Below are 27,965 nucleotides of genomic sequence, written 5' to 3'. Positions count from 1 at the left end.
TCATAAACGACACGCTGTTAGATGCAATAGATCTCTGTAGATTCTCTTAGCAGATGTGATCTAATCACGTCGAAGGGTTGATGGGCAACATATGGCGGAAAATGTGTTTTATTCTGCCGAATAGAAGAAGACAAAGATAATTGAAGTGTCATCCCAGTGCGTAACGTTACAGACAACGGCTGCAGGTGAGACATGAGAACAAGGCGGAAGCTTTTCAGATCCAGCCTCAGACCCAGTAAATCTCTGCGATGTGAGTGACAGGCAGGTTCCCAGGAACCTGCTCTGGATTAATGGCAGGAAACACGATGGAATGTTGTCTTTCTCCCACATACACTGTGGGCCATGGCCTGGGGCCCTCAATGGTTTCACAGGAAAACATGAGCCCAAACACCATTATCATAGAACCAAGACAGATCTATGTTACTGTATGTACTCATTAGAGATGGAGGTTTCAGAACTTTTCAGATGTCAACCCTGAAAGCGAAGCCTTTATTTGGCTTTGTTTTGTAATTCCTTTAAATATAGAAGGCCTCTCAAACTATTTTGTCTCAGACAAATATAGCCCTCAGACGTCTCGTAAAATGCCAAGCTTTCAGGAAAGTTTGGGAAAGGGCTCGAAAGGTTAATACAGCAATGTCCTTTGCTGAGAGCACAGTAGGGAGAATTCTTTGTTATCTGACAGTGGGCATCGCTTTCATACCTATTGTATCACTGAGGGGGTTTTATTAGAAGCAAAAGTTGGTCTCGGTTTAGTCTGAAGTTACTCCAAGTGCTCTGCCAAGCTGTCTGGCTCATAATGACGTAATAGAACGGGCTATAGAAAGTACGTGAGGTGGCCACACAGTGAGAGGATGTTGGTGAGTGTCAATCTGAGATGTAGCTGAGTGGCTATTTTCTTAGAACTCTGTTAATAAATTGTGTGCAATGGTACCCCCTAGTGTCACAAACAGTCACATACAGGTTAATGAGATAAGTAGGGCAACTGTCCATGAAAGATCAGCATAAATTACAGTTATTCATCTGTGGATTGTCATCACTCAGCCTTACGTTTCGTTTTATATCCAACCCCTCTTCTGAATTCTTATTTTTATGGTTTTTGTGGTTATGAAGGGAGGGTGTCATCTTCCAGAATTGCTAAATAGTTTCACAGCAGAAGTAACTTGGCCGTTTTTGCAATGTCTGGACTCTTTGTTTTCAAGAAATTTGTGCAAAATTCAGCACTTCCTGACAGTAAAAATAATAGCTAATATGCACATTTTTGGTATGTGTATATACACTCGACTTCCTCAAGACAAGTTATATGCACGGGAAAATATACCCTTTACCGTGACTGGTTATGTGGAGTCAATGAAATTCATAGCATAACACTCCAATGTTTCCCACAGTTGTGTCAAGTTGGTTGGATGTCCTTTGGGTGGTGGACCATTCTTGATACACACAGGAAACTGTTGAGCGTGAAAAACCCAGCAGTGTTGCAGTTCTTGGCACAAACCGGTGCACCTGGCAACTACTACCATACCCTGTTCAAGGCACTTAAAGCTATTGTCTTGCCCATTCACTCTCTGAATGGAACACATACACAAGCCATGACTCAAGGCTTAAAAACGTTCATCTACACAAGTGGATTTAACAAGTGACGTCAATAAGGGATCATAGCTTTCACCTGGATTCACCTGGATTCACCTGGTCACCTGGTCACCTGGAAAGAGCAGGTGTCTTTTAATGTTTTGTATGCACACTCAGTATATATTTAAGTGATAATGCCCGAGAAGCCGGTGTTTGTAGGATATATTGGCATGAAGTTGAGGGCCGGCAAAAAATCCAAATACCGGCTCTGAGGGAATTATCACTTTCATACAAGGGGTTACCAACATTTTCAAATAATGATTGAAATTATTGAAACGTGTTTTGATTAAGTTATTCATACTATTTCATACTTCCACGAGATATAGCCCTGACACGAATCTAGAGTTGCGTATACACACACAGTGCATTCTGACATTATTCAGACCCCTTGACTTTTGCCACATTTTGTTACGTTACAGCCTTGTTCTAAAATGGTTTAAATCCCCCTCATCAATCTACACATAATACCCCATAATGACAAAGCAAATATAGGTTTTTAGAAATATTTGCAAATTTATTACAAATAAAAAATATTGGCTGTGTGCTTAGGGTCGTGGTCCTGTTGGAAGGTGAACCTTCGCCCCAGTCTGAAGTCCTGAGCGCTCGGGAGCTAGATTGCGTCAAGGATCTCTGTACTTTGCTCCGTTCATCTTTCCCTCAATACTGACTAGTCTCCCAGTCCCTGCCGCTGAAAAACATCTCCACAGCATGATGCTGCCACCACCATGCTTCACCGTAGGGATGGTTCCATCTTTCCTCTAGATGTGACGCTTGGCATTCAGGCCTTCGAGTTCAATCTTGGTTTCATCAGACCAGAGAATCTAGTTTCTCATGGTCTGAGTCCTTTAGGTGCCTTTTGGGAAAACTCCAAGCGGGCTGTCATGTGCATTTTACTGAGGAGTGGCTGCCGTCTGGCCACTCTACCATAAAAGTCTGATTGATGGAGTGCTGCAGAGATGGTTGTCCTTCTGGAAGGTTCTCCCATCTCTACAGAGGGGCTCTGTCAGAGTGAGCATCATGTTCTTGGTCACCTCCCTGACCAAAGCCTTTCTCCCCCGATTTTGTTGGTTTGGCCTGGGTGGCCAGCTCTGGCAAGAGTCTTGGTGGTTCCAAACTTTTCCATTTAAGAATGATGGAGGCCACTGTGTTCTTAGGGACCTTAAATGCTGCAGACATTTTTTGGTACCCTTCCCCAGATCTGTGCCTCAACACAATCCTGTCTCGGAGCTCTATGGACAATTCCTTCGACATCGTGGCTTGATTTTCACTCTGACATGCACTGTCAACTGTGCGAGCCTTGATATAGACAGGTGTGTTCTTTTCCAAATCATGTCCAATCAATTGAATTTACCACAGGTGGAGTCCAGTCAGGTTGTAGAAACATCAAGGATGATCAATGAAAAAAGGATTCACCTGAGCTCAATTTCGAGTCTCATAGCAAAGGGTCTGAATACTTATGTGAGTATGGTATTTCATTTTTTTATATACATGTGCAAAAAAATATAAAACCCTTTTTTCCCTTTGTCATTATCGGGTATTGTGTGTAGATTGAGGAAAATGTTTTATGTAATGCATTTTAGACTTAGGCCGTAATGTACCAAAATGTGGAAAAAGTCAAAGGGTCTGAATACTTTCCGAATGCACTGTATATACTGTACCAGTCAAAAGTTTGGACACACCTACTCATTCAAGGTTTTTCTTTATTTTGACTATTTTCTCCATTGTAGAATAATAGTGAAGACATCAAAACTATGAAATAACACATATGGAATCATGTAGTAACCAAAAAAAAAGAAATGTATTTTAGATTGTTCAAAGTAGCCACCTTTTGCCTTGATGACAGCTTTGCACACTCTTGGCATTCTCTCAACCTGCTTCATGAGGAATGCTTTTCCAACAGTCTTGAAGGAGTTCCCACATATCCTTAGCACTTGTTGGCTACTTTTCCTTTACTCTGCGGTCTAATTGATCCCAAACCATCTCAGTTGGGTTGAGGTCGGGTGATTGTGGAGGCCAGGTCATCTGATGCAGCACTCAATCACTCTCCTTGGTCAAATACTTCTTACACAGCCTGGAGGTATGATTTGGGTCATTGCCCTGTTGAAGTCAAATTATAGTCCCAGTAAGCTCAAACCAGATGGGATGGTGTATTGCTGCAGAATGCTGTGGTAGCCATGCTGGTTAAGTTTGCCTTGAATTTAAAAAAATAAAAATAAGAGAGTGACACCAACAAAGCACCATCACGCCTCCTCCTCCATGCTTCACGGTGGGAACCACACGTGTGGAGATCATCCATTCACCTTTAGTGGTTGGAACCAAAAATCTGAAATTTAGACTCATCAGACCAAAGGTCAGATTTCCACTGGTCTAGTGTCCATTGCTCGTGTTTCTTGACCCAAGCAAGCCTCTTCTTCTTATTGGTGTCCTTTAGTAGTGGTTTATTTGCAGCAATTCGACCATGAAGGTATGATTCACGCAATCTGAGGTTCAGTTAACTCTAATGAATTTATATTCTGCAGCAGAGGTAACCCTGAGTCTTCCTTTCCTGTGGCGGTCCTCATGAGAGCCAGTTTCATCGTAGCACTTGATGGTGTTTGCGACTGCACTTGAAGAAACTTTGAAAGTTCTTGAAGTTTTCCGCACAATAACGGATTGGCTCAAAAGCATTAAGAAAGAAAGAAATTCCACAAATGAACTTTTAACAAGGCACACCTGTTAATTGAAATTCATTCCAGGTCACTACCTTGTGAAGTTGGTGTTGAGAGTGCCAAGAGTCACAGTACGTTTCAGTTGAATGTAAAGCATTTCTTACTCTAAAGGCAAGACAAAAAACAGAAATCATTTGGTTACATTGAAGTTCACACACTTCAGATTTTGAAACACTTAAGAAAAACTTTCAAAAGAGACTATGTTGCTACTATACACTATAATAGTAAAACGTTTCTGCAATAACTATGTCTTTTTGTGCTGCTTAGGCATGCTGAAACGTTGATCTCAGTTCAGTAAAATTGGTGTTGAGAATTTTGGGAGTTTTGGAAACATAAAGCTGCATATGTAACTGGCGTTCTTTTCCAATAGACATTCATCGAGTTTATCAAGCCGGTTAGATCAGTTAGTAAAGTATCTCATAAATGTTAAAGGTACATTATCTAGAAATCGCTCAGCCATTTCCTGGTTGCTAACATTCTAATAGTATGCCTAATTTCAGTTTATGACAAAACAAGCAAGTATAGTGTTGTGAATCATTGTACCGTCTAAACCGCTGTGAAATAACAAGTATTGTATTTTCAGCTGTTTGAATCTTGTGTACAAAATAGAAAGTGAAAGATGCAAAAACGAAACTTGCGCACGGAAAAGCATAGAAATAGTGCACAGAACAGATCTACTGCTCTTAGACTTGCTTTCACTGCGAATGACAGATCTATAACTCATATTTCTATGTGAATTTGGTGGGGTCACCCAAAAACGTACATATTGCAGCTTTAAAGATAATTACATTTATATTAATCAATCAATTAATCAAGTTTATTTTATATAGCCCTTCGTACATCAGCTAATATCTCGAAGTGCTGTACAGAAACCCAGCCTAAAACCCCAAACAGCTAGTAATGCAGGTGTAGAAGCACGGTGGCTAGGGAAAACTCCCTAGAAAGGCCAAAACCTAGGAAGAAACCTAGAGAGGAACCAGGCTATGAGGGGTGGCCAGTCCTCTTCTGGCTTCTGGCTATTACCTAATTATGAGCTTTTGGTCGTTTGATCAATGATCAAGGCATAACATGATCAAGGCATAAAAGCTTAGTTCCCGATTTTGCTTACTGGCAGCTACTGTATGGCATGTTCTGTACAATGAGAATCAAGACATTTGGATAAACTGGTGTGTGTCCACCCATCTCTTGCCTGTGATTGACAGATTTTAATGTGAATGTATAGTCATTGATGATGGCCTGATGTGCTCTCAGCAGAACTGGTAGTTGTTCTTTTTCATCAGGGCCTGCTCCTCTCCCTCCTGGTTCAGTGTCTGATCACAATCCTCATTCATCTTAGCTGGGTCCCCCTGCTCTCCTGCTTCCTGCTGTGGAGTCGTATCCTGCACATTCCTGTAGGTCTGGCAGAAGTCAGGATACTTAGTATCACATTAAAAGTCTTGATGTCCCCCAAACCATTTTACCCAACAACAAATGATATTCATCCTCATACTGTAAATACATTTGAGAAGTACAGTATATCTAGCTGTAGGGAATGATTATAAGTTAGTGGAATGCTAAGAGAGAGACTAACCTTAAAAATATTTTCTACAGTGAAAGGGGGGGATACCTAGTCAGTTGTACAACTGAATGGCTTCAACTGAAATGTGTCTTCCGCAGTTGAATCAGAGAGGTGTGGGGGGCTGCCTTAATCGATGACATTCACGGCGCCCTGGGAACAGTTGGTTAACTGCCTTGCTCAGGGGCAGAACGACAGCTTTTTACCTTGTCAGCTCGGGGATTCAATCCAGCAACCTTTCGGTTACTGGCCCAACCACTAGGCAGTGTGTCACTTAAGTCCATCTTACATGGTCTGGCTGGTCAGGCAGTAGCTTTTGGAGAAGTTGGCCGATGGTACTGAAGGTTGGACGCTCTGTTGGGTCCAGGTTCCAGCACATCTTCATGATGGTGTATCTGAGGAGAACAATCCGTTTCAGATAGTGCAGCAGGCTGTCAAGTAATGTCATATCTCTTCGCTGATATACCCATCTTGAAGTATAATACTCACATTTCTGGAGGGGAAAAGTCCGGCTGAGACATGTAGCATCCATCTTTGATCATCTTGTAGAACCGGGTGTCCACCACAACATTAGGGTATGGGCTCTTACCTAGAAATACCAACCAAACATTTATTTCAGATATTTCATTTGGACACAAACTTTGATTAATTCAACATAAGACAGTATTTTTGTCGTCGCGTGCCCGTGTGACCCACCCAGAGAGAAGATCTCCCACAGCAGTATCCCATAGGACCAGACGTCACTCTGCACTGTGTACACACATTCAAAGATGCTCTCAGGGGCCATCCATTTCACTGGCAGACGGGCCTGGGAATACAATAGTTTTAGAGATCATCATATCATAGTTCGCAATCATTCAAGGATCGGAGCCTCTAAAACGAAAGTGATTTCTTGATATGTTATTTACTCACATTTCCTTTCACCACATAGTTAGAGTCATTCTCGATGTCTCTGGCGAGGCCAAAGTCGCAGATCTTAGCCACACGGCCATCGGTCAAGAGGACGTTCCTAGCCGCCACGTCCCTGTGAATGCACTGCACGGAGACAACATAGGCGTCATTCATATGCACGTGTGTGCATCTGCATGTTACACTACATGAGTTATGATATTAATTACATTGGTTTTGTTCTATTACATTTTTGGATGCCAGGAAGTCCATTCCCTGAGCCACCTGAGAGGAGAACCTCAACAAGTCTTCTATGTCCAGCGACCAGGTGCCTGTCTCTGGATCCTCACATAGGGAACCTATCAGGAAGAGAGAGAGAGTATATGAAACCTAGGGTTGCAAAGGGAGGGTATATTTCAGGTAACCTTTGAAGTTTACCAGTAAACTACTGACATTTTGGAAACAGTCAAGGTATTTTATGGAATTTTCATAACATATAAAAGGTATAGAATAATCAAATATAATTGTAATATAACAAATGGAATCACAAAGCTGTAAAACATTATCCTAAATATAACCCATCAACTAAGTGAATACCATTGGTGTTTAATACGAGAGTTTCAGCATGAAATATCCTTTATATATTACACACACTTCTATTTATTTTACAATGCCAATAGGTCTTTGTTGTAAATGTTTTGATGTCAAATTGGTATCAGTTGTGAAAAATGTAAATCATTGAAAGCGTTGCATAGTTATTTGCAAATCGAGACCTTGGGAGTATAAGGATCTATCTGACATTTTGGTCAAAAATGGGTTGTTCACATCAAGCTGTTCTTTAGGTGGTCCTTCACATGTGAGATGTCAGATTTGTGGAAAAAGTCCATTTACAATGAACATAAAAAGTTATATCTGTGCCAACACCTTTGAACTTGGTTCTATAAGGTTCTAGCTGCAATCCAATCACACAATGCTGGGTGGTAAATAGAACATAATTGTATGTAAGGTGATGTACTTATTGAGTCACGAAAGAAGAAGACAAAACAGTTCTGAGATCTGGGACTTGAAAAATACTAATTATCTCCAACCACACATTTTGCAGATAGAACCTTCATTTTGCAGAAGTCCTTCATTATCTGTATCATAAGTTCTGGTCTGCTTTTGCAAGTACTTAGATTTTTTTCACCACTTTTTCAGAAGAATGGTCTTTGTGGTAAAAATAAATAAATGCAGCGGCCCTACAGCTTGTTTAAGGCCCATTGGAGAGGCATCACTATTTTGTTGACTTGTTCTATAGCAATATGAAAACCTCCATGGAAGGGGTATTTCACTCAAATAAAAAATGTACTACAGTTTATTGATAACTAGCAAATAGTTTACTGATTTCGGGTGTCAGACACCAGATAAATATATCACCCAGAACTAAACTTTAGCAATGTTGCTAGTTTTCCATAGGATATAGTGTATTTGTCAATTTAGTGAACTATCGCTTTAACAAATGTGTGATGAACATTAATAAATACATGTGCCTTCGGAAAGTATTCAGACCCCTCGACTTTTTCCACATTTTGTTACATTACAGATTTTTTCTAAAATGGATTAAATATAAAAACTCCATCGGTTTTACACACAATACCCCATATTGACAAAGCGAAAACAGTTTTTTCAGGTTTGCAAATGTATTAAAAATAAAAAACAGATACCTTATTTACATAAGTATTCAGACCCTTTACTATGACTTGAAATTGAGCTCAGATGCATCCTGTTTCAATTGATCATCCTTAAGATGTTTCTACAACTTGATTGGAGTCCACCTGTGGTAAATTCAATTGATTGGACATGATTTGGAAAGGCACACACCTGTCTATATAAAGGTCCCACAGTTGACAGTGCATGTCAGAGAAAAAACCAAGCAATGAGGTCGAAGAAATAGTATGTAGAGCTCCGAGACAAGATTGTGTCGATGTACAGATCTGGGAAAGGGTTACTAAAAAATGTCTGCAGCATTGAATGTCCCCAAGAACACAGTGGCTTCCCTCATTCTTAAATGGAAGAAGTTTAGAACCACCGAGACTCTTCCCAGAGCTGGCTGTCCGGCCAAACTGAGCAATCGGGAGAAGGGCGTTTGTCAGGGAAGTGACCAAGAACCCAATACTCACTCTGATAGAGCTCTAGAATTCCTCTGTGAAGATGGGAGAACCTTCCAGAAGGACAACCATCTCTGCAGCACTCCACCAATCAGGCCTTTATGATAGAGTGGCCAGGCGGAAGCCACTCCTCAGTAAAATGCACACGACAGCCCACTTGGAGTTTGCCAAAAGACACCTAAAGACTCAGACCATGAGAAACAAGATTCTCCGGTCTGATGAAACCAAGATTGAACTCTTTGGCCTGAATGCCAAGCATTACGGCTGGAGGAAATCTAGCACCATCCCTACGGTGAAGCATGGTGGTGGCAGAATCATGATGTGGGAATGTTTTTCAGCGGCAGGGACTGGGAGACTAGTCAGGATCGAGGCAAAGATGAACGGAGAAAAGTACACAGAGATCCTTGATAAAAACCTACTCCTTCCAACAGGACAACGACACTAAGCACACAGCCAAGACAACGCAAGAGTGGCTTTAGGACAAGTCTCTGAATGTTCTTGAGTGGCCCAGCCAGAGCCCTGACTTGAACCCGATCAAACATCTCTAGAGAGACCTTAAAATAATTGTGCAGCAACGCTCCCCATTCAACCTGACAGAGCTTGAGAGGATCTGCAGACAAGAATAGGAGAAACTCCCCAAATACAGGTGTGCCAAGCTTGTAGCGTCATACCCCAAAAGACTCGAGGCTGTAATCGCTGCCAAGGGTGCTTCAACAAAGCACTAAAGGGTCCGAATACTTATATAAATGTAATATTTACGTTTTTGTTACTAGAAATTAGCACACCATATTTTTTTTGTTGCTTTTTCATTATGGGGTATTGTTTGTAGATTGATGAGGAAAAAACACAATTTAATCAAATTTAGAATAAGGCTGTAATGTAACAAAATGTGGAACAAGTCAAGGGGTCTGAATACTTTCCGAAGGCACTGTATATTTCATGTGATTAGAAAGACGTAAGGATATTATCTTTGTTTATTCATGAAATGTCTGTAATGTTCTATTGTGAAAGAAAAAAAAGAAACCCGCACACTGCTCTTGATAGTATCACTGCTCTTTAATAAGTTTGCGTATTGGCCTCAAGGCCTTCGTCAGAGCTTTTGTGAGTTTAAAAAAAATTAGCACCGTTATGTAGACATAGCCCCACCCACTTTAGTTCGGCGCATCGAATGGGGTTGGAGTCGAGGGAAAACAAGTAAGCGCTACCAAATATAACAATCTGCATTTCATAAATATTCAATTAAAGTGAGTACATAAAACGTATTAAACGCGTCTGTAAAACCACAATGAGGACATCGACCTACCAAGCAAGTTTTCATAAATCATTGGGTACAGCACAAGCAAAACGTCAGAGCAATCTGAAATGGGGGCATTCATTTATGTTCACATTTACAACATAACACACATAGATATTTCATCGTTAAGACCTATAGGAAATAATGTCTGGAGGGTGAAAATCCCAAAACATTCTCATTTGCTGAGAGTATTATTTATATCACCTCCCCTGTCTGACATCTTAACTTTCTCTATGCCTCAAAAGAATCCAAAGGTGGACATGTCATGTTTTAGGTCATTAAAATGTACTGCGACTGGATGATCCCGGTGGTTTCAGTAATTCTTTGTTTGAGAGAACGAGAGTTTTTACCGACGAAACAGCCCACATGGACATTTAATCATGTAGATAACATGGGTGGTGTAGTACGTAATAATGTCATTTATTTGGAACCGTTTTCCTGTATGTGGGTGGCAGAAATATTCACACTTCATCATATTGTTGCACTGTGCGCAACCTCTGCATTTATAGCTAGCATTCGGGAGAGGGCGTAAAAGAGCCTGGCTGATTTTTCTTTTGTGGCTGGCAGTTGGCATTTTATCGCGTCAATTGCGACCTTTCCTATGACAATAAGTGGTGGATTCTTAAATTCAGCTGGCAAAACTGGGTCCGATGATTAAACATGCCTGTGTTTCTTGACAACATCTCCCACCTTTTGTTACGTTCTATTGAAATTGAAAGAATTGTAACATTCTGTGTCAAATTGGGTTCAGCCATACGGTTCTATCTGAGATTGCACCCCCCCTAGGAAGACTGTTTTACAAACGTCTCGGTATTTTTGATACTCTGCACTTTAGGTACTTTAAGGTGAAGACCTGAGTTGGTTATGAAAGAAGAATTCACTTCAAAACAGTTCTGAGATCTGGGTTGTAAACATTTTGATGCTCAATTTCTCAGAACTATGCTTTGTGCAGATAGAACCGTATAGTCCCAACAATAAAATGTCATTGTTGATTAGATGCTTTTTAACATTTTTTTTCCTTGAACCATATAGTCTATCAACTAGAACCTCATGGACAATATGGACAGATATAAAGATTAAGAAAAAATATATTTTATATGATTACATGTTTAAAAGTTAGTCAAGTATAAATCAACAAATTTGCAATAGATTACCTGTTAATTACAAAATGTACTGAAAATGCTGGTAACTTTTGTAAATGACCAGTAGTGTATACTGCTGTTCCACTCCACAAACCTCTCTATGTTACTGTGATGAGTAAAAGGATGCTAATTACCCATAGGACAGTGTTTGGGTCTCTGCGCTGGATGCATGTCTAGGTAGTTGTCTGAGCTGGAGCAGGAGATCCCACTGTCACTGCAGACACATAGAGGACTGAGAGTTTTGTTCTGTTGTACAGCAGAATTACAGAACAGAAGAACCCACTGAGATGTAGCGATGGGAAGTTTGGCTCTTTTTACTGACTGATCTTTTCGACTCGTTCAGACAAAATAATTCATATTTCGACTCATTTTCGCTCATTTGAGTCAGCTATGCTGTGAGGGTGATTAGCACAATCGTTTGTGAACCGCAGCCCCCCCCAAACAATTCACTCCCGAATTGAATTTTGTTGAGGAGAGGGTGTGTATGTTTTGGTTCTACAAACCTGTGTCCATTATATTATTATTGTAGTCATTCTTGCACCATGCGATCTATCATGAGTTCTAAACATGTATTTTTTAATTCTCTATGCTCATGATCTATTTTCCTGCGTGCATGATGACAGGCAGTTGGTGGTGGAGGAGTGTGTACCAATCCTGCCGTAGGACTCATTGCGGCCAGCACTAGCAGGTCAAACGACTAAAATGAACGAGTCATGACTCTCGGGTCAGTAAAAAGAGTCGTTCAAAAAGAACGAATCGTTTGCGTACTCCACATCCCTACGGAGATGATGAGTATGCATGTGCTGATGATGTTTGCTGTGATGTTTGCTGTGATGGAGTGCTAAGCTTGCGGAGTAAACGTACCCTTTAATGATACCCATTGTGTCCTCATGTTACTGAGCCTACTACATGACAAGGTTACACTACGGTCTACACTGTGCATATAGAAATTATAATGTGTGGTTTCAAACACGTGTGAAGAGGCATGCATGTCTTGTTAGAATGTGGATTGTGATACGGCACTGCAGAGAGCAATGAATACAATTGGAGCACATGAGGTCACTGGCGAGTGGAATACACATTACATAAACCATTTGTGGAGACTGAAACTTTGTCTCACATCTGTTTCTCGTTCTGGTGTGCTTTCACTTAAACAGGAACAATGTCTCTGCTGGGAGACTGGAAAAAGAAGAGTGAGTTGAGACTAGAGAGGCGTGTTCGTGATCAGTACAGCTTACCTCCTTACACGGGACTCCTGTGCACATGTGTTCTTGTAGTGATCACTGTTCTCTGGAACCCGTGGAACCTCTGGAGTCCCTGGTCCGCTCGGGCTAGAGTACAGGAACAGCTTGGCCTTGCCATGCAAGAAGTTCAGCAGGTCGCCATAGCTGCAGTACTCCGTGATCATCAGCATTGGGCCTGTGTGTGGTCGAACACAATAAATGGGATGATCGATTTGGTTAACAACGACACTCGCCAAGTCATGTTGACCTTGTTGTATGGAAATACAAGTACAGAAAAGAGTTTGTCGCACCTCCTTGAGTACATGCCCCTAACAGGTTAACAATGTTGTCATGAGATCCCAGGTGACTGAGGATCTTCAGTTCTGACATCAGAGCTTCTCTCTCTTCTGAGTGGGCGCTTGCTGAGGAGGAGAAGTCATTTTGTACTGAGGTAGTGCTTCTTCTACGATCGGCACAAGTATCCAATAACAGCAAGTATCCAATAACAGTTAACTATTGTACAATAACTTTGACTCCCTTTTGTAAAGCAAATGCAACGCTGCAGGAAAGATTTTACACACAGTATAAGGAGGCTAACTCACGCTTGAGCATCTTTACTGCCACGCGCGTGGTCATGTTGTCATCGGTCCCCAGACCATAGGCAGTGGCCTCCACTACTTTCCCAAAAGCCCCTGCTCCCAGAATCTGGCCTGGAACACACCGTATTCAGTCAGTCATTACTGTTTAGTGTACTAGTCTCTGTTTTTAACCCCAAAACTGCAATAAATCATACCAAGCCTCAGCTTATCACGAGGGAACTCCCACTTCTTGTTATACGGAAGTTGTGTAGGGTCAATAAAGGTGTAGTTATTCCCATCATTGGCCTCGATGATCTTCCACCGGACTTCATATTTTGGTTTCTATGAGAGAAAACATATGTTGTGTAATGGTCTAAATGCACATGTCTTTGGGCATTGATTTGCCAGTGAATGGGCCAGTAAATGCCACTTACCTGCTTGTATTTGTACAGGACAATGACAAGCAGAAGGAAGAGAAGGGCTGCTGTGCTGGTGGCTCCAATGAAAGTGGGTGTGAACAGCTTGGGCGTGACAAATGTTGATGTACTCGCAGCAGGGACACCTAAGACATAACAAACAGCAAACACATTTGACCCTTGAAGTCAGCCCATGACATTAGTCAGTACTGAAAATGGATATTAGAAACAAGACTACCTGTAGCTGTTTTTATACTAGTCATAATGTGACAGAACCAGCGCCATGTGAGAATCTCACACAACTTTTCTTTGTACAGTATATTGTATATCTGCAAAGGTTGTCTTACGCAATACGAAGATGTCCCGCTCTTTACCAACCAGGTTAAAGGTCACACACTCCACTGTGACCTCCGTACTTGAGGGACTGAGGGTCAGCTCACTCTGCACCTCCATGGTGCTGGTGAGAAGAGGCTGCACCTCCACGGTGTCATTGTCACCATCACACCTGACAACAGAGGAACATCGGGATGAGCACAGAACAGTGAAACAGCTCTCTCTGCATCTTGTGCCTTGGAAAGATATTGTTCTATTGCAGTCCAGTTAGAGAACCGACAATCAATCAATCAATCAAATGTATTTTATAAAGCCCTTTTTACATCACCAGTTTTTACACCTACGTGTTTTGTATTCCTGGGCACTGGTACCAGATGATTGTGGGAGCTGGGTATCCAGAGGCGGTGCAGGTCAGGGTGGTAACATTCTTCAGTCTGACCATGGCAGTGGGTTTCTCTACTCAAGTCAGAGGACAAACAGCATCACGCTTTTTAAGTCGGCGTCACATTCTCAGATCGGGTCACAATTGCGGTCCATGTTTTCCTGCCCGTTTGAATGTTGATGTGACCGATCACGTTTGGAGTGAGATCACTTACGGTAGACTTGGACGTTGAAGGTGATGGATCCATTGAGGCATGCGCTCCTAGTGTGGAGGGTGTACTGGCCTCTCTCCTCAGACCTCACTCTCTGGAGCAGCAAGCTGCTCTCGTACCTACAGGGTGACCATATCAGTCGGTTTCAAATAACAGCAGTTTCAATAAATAGATCCTGTATTTACTCAGCATCATTATAAATGATGCGATACAAACATTCAGAATCAGACAACTCCTGTCCAGTGAAACTAGAGGGGAAAACAATGACCTGTTACTGTATCGAACGGCCCATGTGTCGTCATGAGTGGAGATGTTGTGACTGTGAGACATGGGGACGTCCCACCACTGCTCCTTGATTTGGGGATACGCCTCGATCTGAATGTTTATCTCAAGGTTTTCTCCTTCGTTCACTTCAAGTAAGGAGCCATTTAAGTAGAGATCTGGTGACAGGCGGGGTATGAGCCTAATGTAAGGCTTATCTGACGAGGCGAGAGGGAAAATAGAGAGAGAACGTTATTGTGACCACGAACTTGAACGAAACTGAAAATTGAGATTGTCACACCCCAATTTCCTTCGAGGATGCTGAGCTGAGTTTCACTTTTGAAACAGGTTTCCGTGTTTGGTGTTTGTGGAAATCAACACTAGCCTCGTACTACCATCCTGATCTTGCAGGCTTACATAACTACTGTATGTTTCTGTGGAGTGAAACATATTAGACGCTAGATCAACACTCCCTAATGCTTACCTACAACCTGCAGGTAGGTGGTGGAGCTGTTGAACCCAGCCTCATTCATGGCTGTACAGGTGAAGTTTCCTGTGTGAGACATGGCCACAGCTGGGATAGTCACACTACTGGTGATGTGCACTTGATTACTCTGGTCCTCTTGTATCATTTTATGTGAAAAGTCCAATGCCTGTAAAAACAACACCAACATATCAGTTCAGATCTTCAGAAATATACTGTATCGTTCAAGTTAAAAGCACACGTAGGTAGGGAAAACATCTATGATTTAATGACAGGAATTGAAAAAAGGATACTGTTTAACTGACTTTGAGGGAGGAGTGTTTCCACGTCACGTTGTAGAAGTGGTTAGGGTTGCTAGTGATGCAGGGGATCAGGAGCTGCTCTCCGACAATACGAACATACCCATCTACCTCAATTAGCACAGATGGTGGCAAACGCAACCCTGGAACAGACGTAGAGAAGTGTTTAGATGTGTTGAAATGCTTTGGGGCTAATAACCTCAATATCCAACAAACACAAATGCACAGAATTCAACTTCATCTCACTTTGAATGACGAAGATGGGGACAACTTTGGAGACTCTCGTGACCCCATCGATCTTTGCGCTGCAGACGTAGTCTGCGCTGTGGCTGGTCAGAAGATGTCGGATGAGGATTCCTCTCTTTGGGTTGACAGTGTAGTTCATGTCGGGGGGTGTAGGGTCTCCGTTGGCCATACGGACGGATAGGTCGGTGGCTATGGGGTTTGTCAGCTGACAGAGGAGAACATCACTGCCCTCCTTCACATCTCCCAGGGTTCGAGGGGTCACCAAGATGTTATGGGGATCTATAAGGAACATAACACGCGATGTATTGGTGCATGTGAGTCTTCAGGTTGAGCACTGAATATGACAATACTTACACACTTACCTTTCACATAGATGTGGACCTCTGAGCTGAGGTCTGGTTGGTTCTCATACATGCACTTGTATGTGCCAGTGTAGTCTACTGTAAGGCGCCTGGTGGTAATCACACTCCCCAATCTAGTATTCCTCATGAGTTTGAATGCTGTGGTAGACCAGGTAACTGTGCTGTTGCCCTCACAGGTCAAGGTGAAAGATGAGGTACCAACAGGGATAGTCCACTCAGCCTCCCTCAGCACCACCGAGTTCAGCTTGATCACTGGAGGGCTCTGCTCTGTCAACAAACCAAAGACAGAACCAGGCATAAATAACACACATCATCAAATCTAGCAATCTCGTGTTTCATGGAATGCAGACATAGTCTACAGCAGCTATTCCCAAACTGGGGTACGTGCAATGCCGTCCGGGGTACGCCAAATAAAAATGGGATTCACATTTTCAAACGGTACATTTCTGTTTTCCAACGGGGCTATACTTTTGGGTGAGGTTTTTTTCTCGCCTGAGTAGCCTCGTTTCACTGTGTCCAGCGAAATAACAACACAATGTCAAATACAGGTAGCCTAGTCAAATAATTAACATCCAATCACATTAACCGTTACTCTCTCGCGGGAAACCTTCACTCTTGCGCAGACATTTAGAAACGAAACATGACAATTTGAAAAATAAGCCACGGAAGTTTTTTGAGCAAGAATAAAGACGACTTTTGAGTAGTAAGACGTATAAAAGTAATAGATACCATTAATAAGAAGGGACTAGAAGCGTCTTATATGGTGAGCTACCGAGTGGCTAGGACAGGCAAGCCCCATACTATTGTGGAGGACTTGATTCTTCCTGCTGCCGCGAATATGGCTGGGACACTGCTGGGGGAAAAGGCAAAAAAACTATACAGACAATGTCTTCATCAAAACAACACTGTTTCACAACGCATCAGTGACATAAAAGGAGGTGCTTACTGCTTCACATACAAGCCAGTGAATTATATGCGTTACAGCTGGATGAGCCAACAGATGTGTCGGGCCTGGCACAGCTCCTGATATATGTCCGTTACGTTAATGGGGGGCGGCAGGTAGCCTAGTGGTAGGAGCTTTGGGCCAGTAACCGAAATGTTGCTGGATTGAATCCCCGAGCTGACAAGGTAAAAATCTGTCGTTCTGGTCCTGAGCAAGGCAGTTAACCCACTGTTCCCCGGGCACCGATGATGTGGATGTCGATTATGGCAGCCCCCCGCACTTCTCTGATTCAGAGGGGTTGGGTTAAATGCGGAAGACACATTTCAGTTGAAGGCATTTAGTTGTACAACTGACTAAGTATCCCCCTTTGCCCTATTAAGGAAGGCATCCTCTTCTGCTAACCACTGGAAACCAGGACAATATGAGTGTCACGCCCTGACCTTAGAGAGCCTTTTTATTCTCTATTTGGTTAGGTCAGGGTGTGACTTGGGTGGGCAAATCTATGTGTTCTATTTCTTTGTTGGCCGGGTATGGTTCCCAATCAGACGCAGCTGTCTATCGTTGTCTCTGATTGGGGATCATACTTAGGCAGCCTGTTTTCCACCTGAGTTTGTGGGATCTTGTTTTTTGTACTGTTACTGTGTAGCCTGCAGAACGTTACGTTCGTTTATTCTTTTGTTGGTGTTCATCTTAATAAAGAAAGATGTACACTTACCACGCTGCGCCTTGGTCTCCTTCTAACGACGGACGTAACAATGAGAGGATATTTTTAAAGTACTGGACAGCTTTATGACATCAAATGGACTTTGGTGGTCAAGATGTGTTCGTATCTGTACTGATGGTGCAAAAGCAATGACAGGGAGACATAGTGGAGTGGTAACGCATGTGCAAGCCGTTGCTCCCGACGTCACTTGGGTACACTGCAGCATCCACAGAGAGGCTCTTGTTACAAAGGGAATGCCTGACGGCTTGAAATACATTTTGGACAATTCAGTAAAAATGGTTAACTTTGTTAAAGCAAGGCCCCTGAACTCTCGTGTATTTTCTGCATTATGCAATGATATGGGCAGCAACCATGTAATGCTTTTACAACATACAGAAGTGCGCTGGTTATCAAGGGGCAAAGTATTGACACGTTTTTTTTTTAAATTGAGAGACAAGCTTAAAGTTTTCTTTACTGACCATTTTCACTTGTCTGACCGCTTGCATGATTACAAGTTTCTCACACGACTGGCCTGTCTGGGTGATGTTTTTTCTCACCTGAATGATCTGAATCTAGGATTACAGGGACACACCCCAACTATATTCAATGTGCGGGACAAAATTGAGGCTATGGTTAAGAAGTTGGAGCTCTTTTCTGTCTGTGTTAACAAAGACAACACACAGGTCTTTCCATCATTGTATGATTTTTTGTGTGCAAATGAACTCAAGTTTATGGACAATGTCAAATGTGATATAGCGAAGCACTTAAGTGAGCTGGGCACGCAATTACGCAGGTACTTTCCCGAAATGGATGACACAAACAACTGGATTCGTTATCCCTTTCATGCCCTGCCTCCTGTCCACTTACCGATATCTGAAAAAGAGAGCCTCAACGAAATTGCAACAAGCGGTTTTAATCTAATTGAATTTAATCAGAAGCCACTGCCAGATTTCTGGATAGGGCTGCGCTCAGAGATTATTGCTTTGGCAAATCGCACTGTTTTAGACACTGATGATGCCCTTTGCAACCACATACCTGTGAGAGTGGATTCTTGGCCCTCACTAGCATGAAAACTAAATACAGTCAGACTGTGTGTGGAAAATGATTTAAGACTTAGACTCTCCATTACAACCCAACATTGCATAGTTATGTTCTCATTAACCTTTGGTGAGTTATTCACAATTTTTGATGAACAAAGAAGGTTTTATATGTAAGATGGCTAAACAAAGAGCAAAATTATTGATTATTATTATATTAGTATTTGTGCCCTGGTCCTATAGAGCTCTTTGTCACTTATTTGAGCCAGGTTGTGACAAAAACTCACACTCATTCTTATGTTTAATAAATGTATCGTATAGTGTGTGTGTGGCAGGATTACAACGATGGCAAAAAACAACATTTGAGAGTGCGCTGACCCTGGTGCTAGAGAGGGTACACAGCTGGAGGTTGAATGTTTGAAGGGGTACGGGACTATAAAAAGTTTGGGAACCACTGGTCTACAGTAATGATATACTTCACATTTGTAACTGCAATACCTACAGTACAGTGCATTCGGAAAGTATTCAGACCCCTTGACTTTTTCCACATTTTGTTACGTTAATAATTCCCCTTATCTATCTACACACAATACCCCATAATGATGAAGCAAAAACAGGTTTTTAGACATTTTTGCAAATGTATTAAAAATAAAAAAACAGAAATACCTTATTTATGAAAGTATTTGCTTTGAGACTTGACTTTGAGCTCAGGTGCATCCTGTTTCCATTGATCATCCTTGAGATGGTACATTTAATTGATAGGACATGATTTGGAAAGGCACACACCTGTCTATATAAGGTCCCACGGTTGACAGTGCATGTCAGAGCAAAAACCAAGCCATGAGGTCAAAGGAATTGTCCGTAGAGCTCAGAGACAGGATTGTGTCGAGGCACAGATCTGGGGAAGGGTACCAAAACATGTCTGCAGCATCGAAGGTCCCCAAGAACACAGTGGCCTCCATCATTCTTAAATGGAATAAGTTTGTAACCACCAAGACTTTCAGCTTTAATTTGAGGGTATTTACATCCAAATCAGGTGAAAGGTGTGGCAATCACAGCCCTTTTTATATGTGGTCACCCCCTTTTTAAGGGACCAAAAGTAATTGGACAATTCGCTCCTCAGCTGTTCCATGGCCAGGTGTGTGTTATTCCCTCATTAGTTAATTTACAAGTAAGCAGATGAAAGGTCAAGAGTTGATTTCAAGTGTGACGTTTGCATTTGGAATCTGTTGCTGTTAACAATCAATATGAAGTCCGAAGAGCTGTCACTGCCAGTGAAGCAAGCCATCATTAGGCTGAACAATCTAAACAAACCTGTCAGAGAGATAGCTAAAACATTAGGTGTGGCCAAATCAACTATTTGGTACATTCTTAAAGAGAAAGAACACACTGGTGAGCTCAGGAACACCAAACGGCCTGGAAGACCACGGAAAACAACTGTGGTGGGTGACAGAAGAATTCTTTCCCTGGTGAAGAAAAAAACCCTTCACAACAGTTGGCCAGATCAAGAACACCCTCCGGGTTGGAGGCGTATTTGTGTCAAATTCAACATTCAAGAGAAGACTTCACTAGAGGAAATAAAGGGTTTACCACAAGATGTAAATCATTGTTAAGCCTCAAAAACAGAAAGACCAGATTAGAGTTAGCCAAAAAACATATTAAAAAAAGCCTATACATTTCTGGAACAACATCCTATGGACAGATGAGACAAAGATCAACTTGTACCAGAATGATGGGAAGAGAAGAGTATGGAGAAGGGAAGGTACTGCTCATGATCCGAAGCATACCACCACATCTGTGAAGCATGGAGGAGGTAGTGGTATTGCATGGGCATGTATGGCTGCCAATGGAACGGGTTCCCTTGTATTTATTGATGATCTGACTGCTGAAAAAAGCAGCAGGGTGAATTCTGAAGTGTTTAGGGCTATATTATCTGCTCAGATTCAGCCAAATGCTTCAGATCTCATTGGACGGCGCTTCACAGTGCAGATGGACGATGACCCGAAGCATACTGCGAATGCAACCCAATACTTTTTTAAGGCAAAAAAGTGTAATGTTCTGCAATGGCCAAGTCAATCACCTGACCTGAATCCAATTGAGCATGCATTTCACTTGCTAAAGGCAAAACTGAAGGCAAAATGGCCAAGAACAAGCAGGAACTGAAGACCGCTGCAGTAAAGGCCTGGCAGAGCATCACCAGGGAAGAAACCCAGGATCTGGTGATGTCTATGGGTTCCAGACTTCAGGCAGTCATTGACGGCAAAGGATTTGCAACCAAGTATTAAAAGTTAGTTTGTCCAATTACAGTTGAAGTCGGAAGTTTACATACACTTAGGTTGGAGTCATTAAAACTAGTTTTTCAACCACTACACAAATTTCTTGTTAACAAACTATAGTTTTGGCAAGTCGGTTAGGCCATCTACTTTGTGCATGACACAAGTCATTTTTCCAACAATTGTTTACAGACAGATTATTTCACTGATAATTCACTGTATCACAAATCCAGTGGGTCAGAAGTTTACATACACTAAGTTGACTGTGCCTTTAAACAGCTTGGAAAATTCCAGAAAATTATGTCATGGCTTTAGAAGCTTCTGATAGGCTAAGTGACATCATTTGAGTCAATTGAAGGTGTACCTGTGGATGTATTTCAAGGCCTACCTTCAAACTCGGTGCCTCTTTGCTTGACATCATGGGAAAATCTCAAGAAATCAGCCAAGACCTCGGAAAAAGAATTGTAGACCTCCACAAGTCTGGTTCATCCTTGGGAGCAATTTCCAAATGCCTGAAGGTACCACGTTCATCTTCACAAACAATAGTACGCAAGCATAAACACAATGGGACTATGCAGCCGTCATACCGCTCAGGAAAGAGACGCGTTCTGTCTCCTAGAGATGAACGTACTTTGGTGTGAAAAGTGCTAATCAATCCCAGAACAACAGCAAAGGACCAGATGCTGGAGGAAACCGGTACAAAAGTATCTATATCCACAGTAAAACGAGTCCTATATCGACATAACCTAAAAGGCCGCTCAGCAAGGAAGAAGCCACTGCTCCAAAACCGCCATAAAAAAGCCAGACGACAGTTTGCAACTGCACATGGGGACAAAGATTGTACTTTTTGGTGAAATGTCCTCTGGTCTGATGAAACAAAAATAGAACTGTTTGGCCATAATGACCATCGTTATGTTTGGAGGAAAAAAGGGAAGGGTTGCAAGCCGAAGAACACCATCCCAACCTTGAAGCCCGGGGGTGGCAGCATTATGTTGTGGGGGTGCTTTGCTGCAGGAGGGACTGGTGCACTTCACACAATAGATGGCATCATGAGGAGGAAAATTCTGTGGATATATTGAAGCAACATCTCAAGACATCAGTCAGGAAGTTAAAGCTTGTTCGCAAATGGATCTTCCAAATGGACAATGATCCCAAGCATACTTCCAAAGTTGTGGCAAAATGGCTTAAGGACAACAAAGTCAAGGTATTGGAGTGGCCATCACAAAGCCCTGATCTCAATCCTATAGAAAATGTGTGGGCAGAACGGAAAAAAGCGCGTGCGAGCAAGGAGGCCTACAAACCTGACTCAGTTACACCAGCTATGTCAGGAGGAATGGGCCAAAAGTCACACAACCTATTGTGAGAAGCTTGTGGAAGGCTACCCGAAACGTTTGACCCAAGTTAAACAAATTAAAGGCAATGCTACCAAATACTAATTGAGTGTATGTAAACTTCTGACCCACTGGGAATGTGATGAAAGAAATAAAATCTGAAATAAATAATTTTCTCTACTATTATTCTGACATTTCACATTCTTAAAATAAAGTGGTGATCCTAACTGACCTAAAACAGGGATTTTTTAAACTAGGTTTAAATGTCAGGAATTGTGAAAACTGAGTTTAAATGAATTTGGCTACGGTGTATGTAAACTTCTGACTTCAACTGTACATTGGTGCAACGATTGTGCTTTTTTTTCTTTGCGAATATACTTTTTTGTTATCAATGTATATAAATGGTTGTAATTCCTACATGGTTTATACAATAATTTTGGCAAAACCCTTAAATTAGAGATGAAAGTCTACACTTAAAGCACATCTTGATTCTTTCCTTTCAAATCCATTGTTGTGGCGTACAGAGCCAAAACTATGCAAATTGTGTCACTGTCCAAATATTTTGGACCTGACTGTATATGTATTTAATGGTTAAGGTCTATCTAGCCGCTCTTTCGTCCTGTCATATAGGCTTTTGACAATAACACGGTGGGATAACACCCCTTGTTATGTTGTTTCACTAAGTCCAGTTTCTAAGCCTTGAGCCGCGTCTTGGGATCTGTCTATTGTGCTTGAGGGTTTTTCACAGCAGCCTTTTGAGCCTCTGGAAAGCGTTGAGAGTTATTTCTTCAAGACCGCTTTACTGCTAGCCTTTATGGCCATAAAGCGAGTGCGTGAGCTGCATGCACTTTTAGTTCACCGTTCATGCCTACAGTTTGCCACAGGGTTTTACAAGGTTTCCTTGTTGCCAAACCCTGCCTTTATGCCTAAGGTCAGTGACAATTAGAATTGTTTCGCCTTGGCGCTTGTGGCTTTCTACCTCTCTTCCCTTCAGTTTTACGGAAGATGAGTGTCTGTACCGTTTGTGTCCAGTGCGTGCATTGCACATATTCTTGATAGAACAAGAGCATTGCGCAAGAGGAGTCAACTCCGGGGCCCTGCAAGGGGAGGCCCCTCTCTTGTCAACGGTTATCACATTGGATTGTGGAAGCTATTCTATTGGCCTATAATAGCAAGCAGTTACAGCCTCCGAAAGGTCTGAGGGATTGTTGGGCACCGTTCAAGAATATCTCCTTAAAGGAGATTTGCAATGTGGCTTGTCGGGCATCATCTCCTCATACTTTTGTGAGGTTCTACTGGCTAGACGCGCCACTGCGCCTTCTTTGGCACATACCGTCCTGTGTCAGGGCCTCTGAGGGTTGGCGTGGAGACTACCTGGCTTTGGAAGAGCATGTTTGTCATACGGATCCCACGTGAGATATTGAAAGAGATATGAGATTCAGGTGAATCCCGAGAGTAACCTTGACTTATATTCACATTATTTGAGTATCAGACTGTGATTGGTTCATCACCTAATTGTTAACCTTGTGTTGATGTCCGTGCCCCCCCCCCCCCCCCAGAAATGTAATTAGCATAATGAAAACATTACCCTATCAAAATCCGTCAGTTTAAGCTAGAGACATCTTTTTTTGCGTTGGATGCGTCTCAATACACCGCATCAGCCGATGTTTCACTTCCGCATCTGCAGTGAAAGGTGACAGAGCTAGAGCGGTGTTTGTCAGACCGTGAAACATCACGGAAATTGGTTTTCTCACAAAATCGTTTGTAGCATCCGAACGGTTTGGTGTTCAAACTAAAGATGAGACTCTCATGAACACGATGTTCTCTGTTTTTCTCTACGATCCCCACAAGCGTCTTGGGACTCGTCTGAAGTGGCTACAGCCGATCTGCCAACTTCTGTCTGTAGCGTCTGAACAGTTTGGGCTACACATTAATATGTGGAAAAGTGAGGCTCTTACGAACACGTACATGTCAGTTGATATTTTTTTTATTCCTCAAAGGGTAACAAAAATGCTAAATCAAATAGCAAAAATTATCCTTATTATGACCATCTTAAAAAATTCCATATAGCCCTACCACTTCCCTGGCTTAGACAGGGCTTAGACTGTTTAGTGCCAATAGTAAGGGGTAAAACAATTAAACGTGTTTCCTGATATTTCTTATATCTCTCAGATATAGGACAGACACTTCAGAACAAACTTCCTTTAGATTTTTTGGGGGGGACTATATGTTGTTCAATGTAGAGTATCTGTTATTCAATGCGTTTGTATGGGCTAATAGTAGTAAAGCCAAATACAATATATATATACTTCAAGGGGTCTTAAAATTGTAAATCAAATAGCAAACTGATCCATGGTATGACCTTCTTAAAACAATGCCAGATAGCATAGTAGAACCTCCTTCCCTGGCTTAGACAGGGCTTGGACTGTAATGGGTTTTAAATCTATCACAAGCAAATTGACTGTATAATTATATGCCTTATTGACCAAGCTTGGTTTAGTAGCAGGTGGCCGACCACAATCTAAAACTGTATTGAGCTGCTTAGTTTGTTATAAAGCTTTAATATTCATCCTGATTGGACAACCTGTCTCATGCAGATTAAGATCTGAGCATCTCATTGTCCGGGAGCGGCAGGGTGAGTTTTGGGTTTCTTGGCCAGGTCCTGGAGGTGGGTAGAGATGCCTGACACCTGCGGCAGCAGGGCCCGGTGGTTCTCCACCAGTGTGTAGCCAGGTTCCGCAGGTCACTCAGGTGCTGTGCTCTCTGGTCCTTCATAGCCTTCAGCTGCTTGATGACCTCCCCTTGGCCGCTGGACACGTCTTGGTGCTCCTGGACCAGTTGAGACAGCACCTTGACCACCTCTCCTCTCCAGCTAGCAACCTCCCGCTGGTCGTGGGGTTAGTTGGGAGAGTAACTGTTTCAGCTCATCCACGCCACAGCAGAGGGAGGGAGGGGCTACCACTGGGGGAGCCTGACTGGACTCTGGGTTGGCAGGGAGAGGATGGCTGATTTAGGGGCCCCCATGGTCATGCCAACTGGTTCATTGGCAGGGGCTTCTTCGTTACCTGAAAGAGAGTGATGTTGGGTGGTTCTTTGCATGGGGTGATGTAAGTTTCCTTCAACAATTAGTCTTCCAGATAGATGACACGGACACAGAAACCTTGGTATAAAACTCTTTAGTAATAAAATACAACTGCAGACAGAGATTCACATACAGCATACCTCAGTAGTCTAAAGTAAAGATCTGTGTGGTGAAACAGGAGGCAACACTTTAATGGGTGTGGACAACCTACTGTCAATCATTCCTTAACATTGTTGCATTGGATTAGATACAAAGTATCTAAGATGAGAAGAACATGTCTAGACTGTGGTTTCTCGCTCTACTATATGCCATCTCGGCTTTGAGGCTGCGTGACTATCAACAGGCAGTTCTCATCCTGAGAATTAAAGCAGTGCATTTCCATTACCCAGTACTTTTTCATCATTGCGCATTGCAAGCATACAAAGGTGATCACATATATATATACAGTAATCATGGCATTGGTGTAGCCCCACACCCGACCCCCAGGGTAACCCCCAATAGTGAAAACAAAGACATTTTGTGGTGAGTGAAGACATCCCATTTTAATTCATGGCAACAAACCTGCAATAATATATATATATATTTTTTTACTGTATAACATAGTATTTCACTTTTTTGTGTAAAATACTAAAATGGGCATCAAACAATCCCCTTTAAGTCAGTGAAGCGCATCTTCTTGAATTTATCCTCTGTCAGGAATGATGCCAACACTTGACTACCAAAGTTATGTAGTTTGCTGTTACTGACATGATAGAATAGTATCATAATGGTGAATGATGAGTTACTTCAGTGGTAATGCCTTAGAAATCATCCATAGAAAAAAGGAATGATTCAAGGAAAATGTCATTTCTCGGTGTGCACCAACGTCAACAGCGAGAATTATTTAGCAATTAAGGCATTTTTGTCTGTTTCATGTTTTTTCTGTTGTGTTTTTTTTAGGGAGAAACGGGAAATGAGAGTCTGCCTGAGCTGGTTTGACCCGTGTCTTTGTGTGTGTGTGGAAATGTTTGAAACGAAACCCCACATAGCGTCTAGTTCCAGGAAACACATTGGGCTGGGGACCTGCTTAGGCGGATCGTGGTCTTTGGGGCCCTGTTTCCCATTCTCATTCTTACTTCTGCTTTTTGTGGGGGTGGGGGGGGAGGGGCTCACCAGGAACTGGACAGGTCCCATTAGCTCTGCCCACCCCCCAGCTCTCAGATGTCAGAACTCACAAAGCTAACTAAACACCTGTTCTCGCTGTAACAGTCTTCACTAACGCAGAACACCTCAAAGTCACTATCAATTTGAGTAAAAATTCTGTTACACCCATGATTACATTTTTATGTTTTGTCATAAACTTTTAATTAAGACAAAATATAATGTATCTATATTGCAGAATATGTCAAATATAATACAACCACACAGAATATTGTGGGTTTTTATGTGTGTTATAAATTCATTAGAAACTTCAGAAGCACTTTATATGAAATATACACTTTTGGATGACTTTTTTTTGAATGATGTAATGACAATTTATCTGTGCAAAATACAATAAAATAAAGATTTTTTAAAAATCAAAATAACTCATGACACATTTATTACACATTTGAGTGAATATTAACAGAACCGTATGATTTTAAATTAGGTCTCGTTGGTTAAGAAATCCCAAGTATTCGGAGAACAAAGGCTGCGTTTACACAGGCAGCCCAATTCTGATCTTTTGCCCAGTTATTGCCAAACGATCTGGTCTGATTGGTCAGAAGACAAATTACGCAGCCATAGGAGCTGATATTAAACTACTTACAGTATTACTAGGGTAGCATTTGATTCATGTGCTTACCTTGGGCTGTGCAGCAGACCATGATGCCCAGGAGAAGGGCTAGGAAGAGCATCTTCTGTCCCTCTCACTGCCTCTGTCTGTCTCTGACTGCTCTGTCTCTCTGTATAAATGTCTGTCCGCTCTACTCAAGGGTAGTTAAGGAACTGGTTGATTGGTGTGGCTTCTCAGTCCTTATAGCCTAATATCATCAGAACTTCCCCTTACTCACCTCGCACAGTGCATACAGCCAGTACATGTTAAAGTAGTTTGTGTTTTCTTTCACTCTTTTGATGGACGAGTCAATGAGTACGGTTATGTGCACACAATAATGCGATTCTTGTGAAAAGTCCGATTAATATAATAGTTTGATTTAAACGTTAACAAGCTTTACAAGAAGAATGATTTCCATAATAACCCTGTTTAGATGGACACATCTCAAACCAGGCTACTATTTCTAAGATGCATACTTTCAGCTATTTCGAGCTCACTTCTGTCGTGCAAAAGAAAGAAGTTTGCGCTGCTTGTGCTAGCGTAGATCAATTACGCCGCTATAATTCTGATTTTAAGGCTTTCACATGTAAGGGATGAACACTGACGTTCTGTACATTAGCTTGAAAATAATGGACTACACGGCGCCGAG

General features: G+C 42.0%; 1 protein-coding gene across 2 annotated transcripts; it reads right to left on the bottom strand.

Annotated features, from left to right (window-relative positions):
- Positions 1 to 3,308: 3,308 nt before the first annotated feature.
- LOC129868661 (macrophage colony-stimulating factor 1 receptor 1-like) lies at positions 3,309 to 27,498 on the bottom strand. 2 transcript variants are annotated; one of them, XM_055942835.1, is made up of 21 exons: positions 27,347 to 27,498; positions 16,156 to 16,422; positions 15,794 to 16,072; positions 15,554 to 15,690; positions 15,249 to 15,417; positions 14,772 to 14,982; positions 14,507 to 14,622; positions 14,255 to 14,366; positions 13,925 to 14,082; positions 13,596 to 13,723; positions 13,377 to 13,503; positions 13,186 to 13,293; positions 12,895 to 13,005; positions 12,599 to 12,779; positions 11,495 to 11,574; positions 7,027 to 7,136; positions 6,802 to 6,924; positions 6,586 to 6,697; positions 6,379 to 6,478; positions 6,179 to 6,284; positions 3,309 to 5,731 (listed from the first exon to the last, which is right to left on the bottom strand). In XM_055942835.1, exons 1-21 carry the CDS (start codon positions 27,396 to 27,398, stop codon positions 5,582 to 5,584), a joined length of 2,937 nt encoding a protein of 978 aa, XP_055798810.1. In that variant the 5' UTR covers positions 27,399 to 27,498; the 3' UTR covers positions 3,309 to 5,581. The 2 variants fall into 2 exon arrangements, with proteins under 2 accessions (XP_055798810.1, XP_055798811.1); XM_055942836.1 differs by having other exon boundaries at positions 16,156 to 16,417; positions 27,347 to 27,421.
- Between the last annotated feature and the right edge of the window lie 467 nt (positions 27,499 to 27,965).

The sequence above is a fragment of the Salvelinus fontinalis genome, chromosome 13, assembly GCF_029448725.1.
Source record: "Salvelinus fontinalis isolate EN_2023a chromosome 13, ASM2944872v1, whole genome shotgun sequence".
Taxonomy (NCBI): domain Eukaryota; kingdom Metazoa; phylum Chordata; class Actinopteri; order Salmoniformes; family Salmonidae; genus Salvelinus; species Salvelinus fontinalis.
The sequence above is the reverse complement of the archived record's forward strand: the minus strand, read 5'-3'. Positions and strand labels throughout refer to the sequence as shown.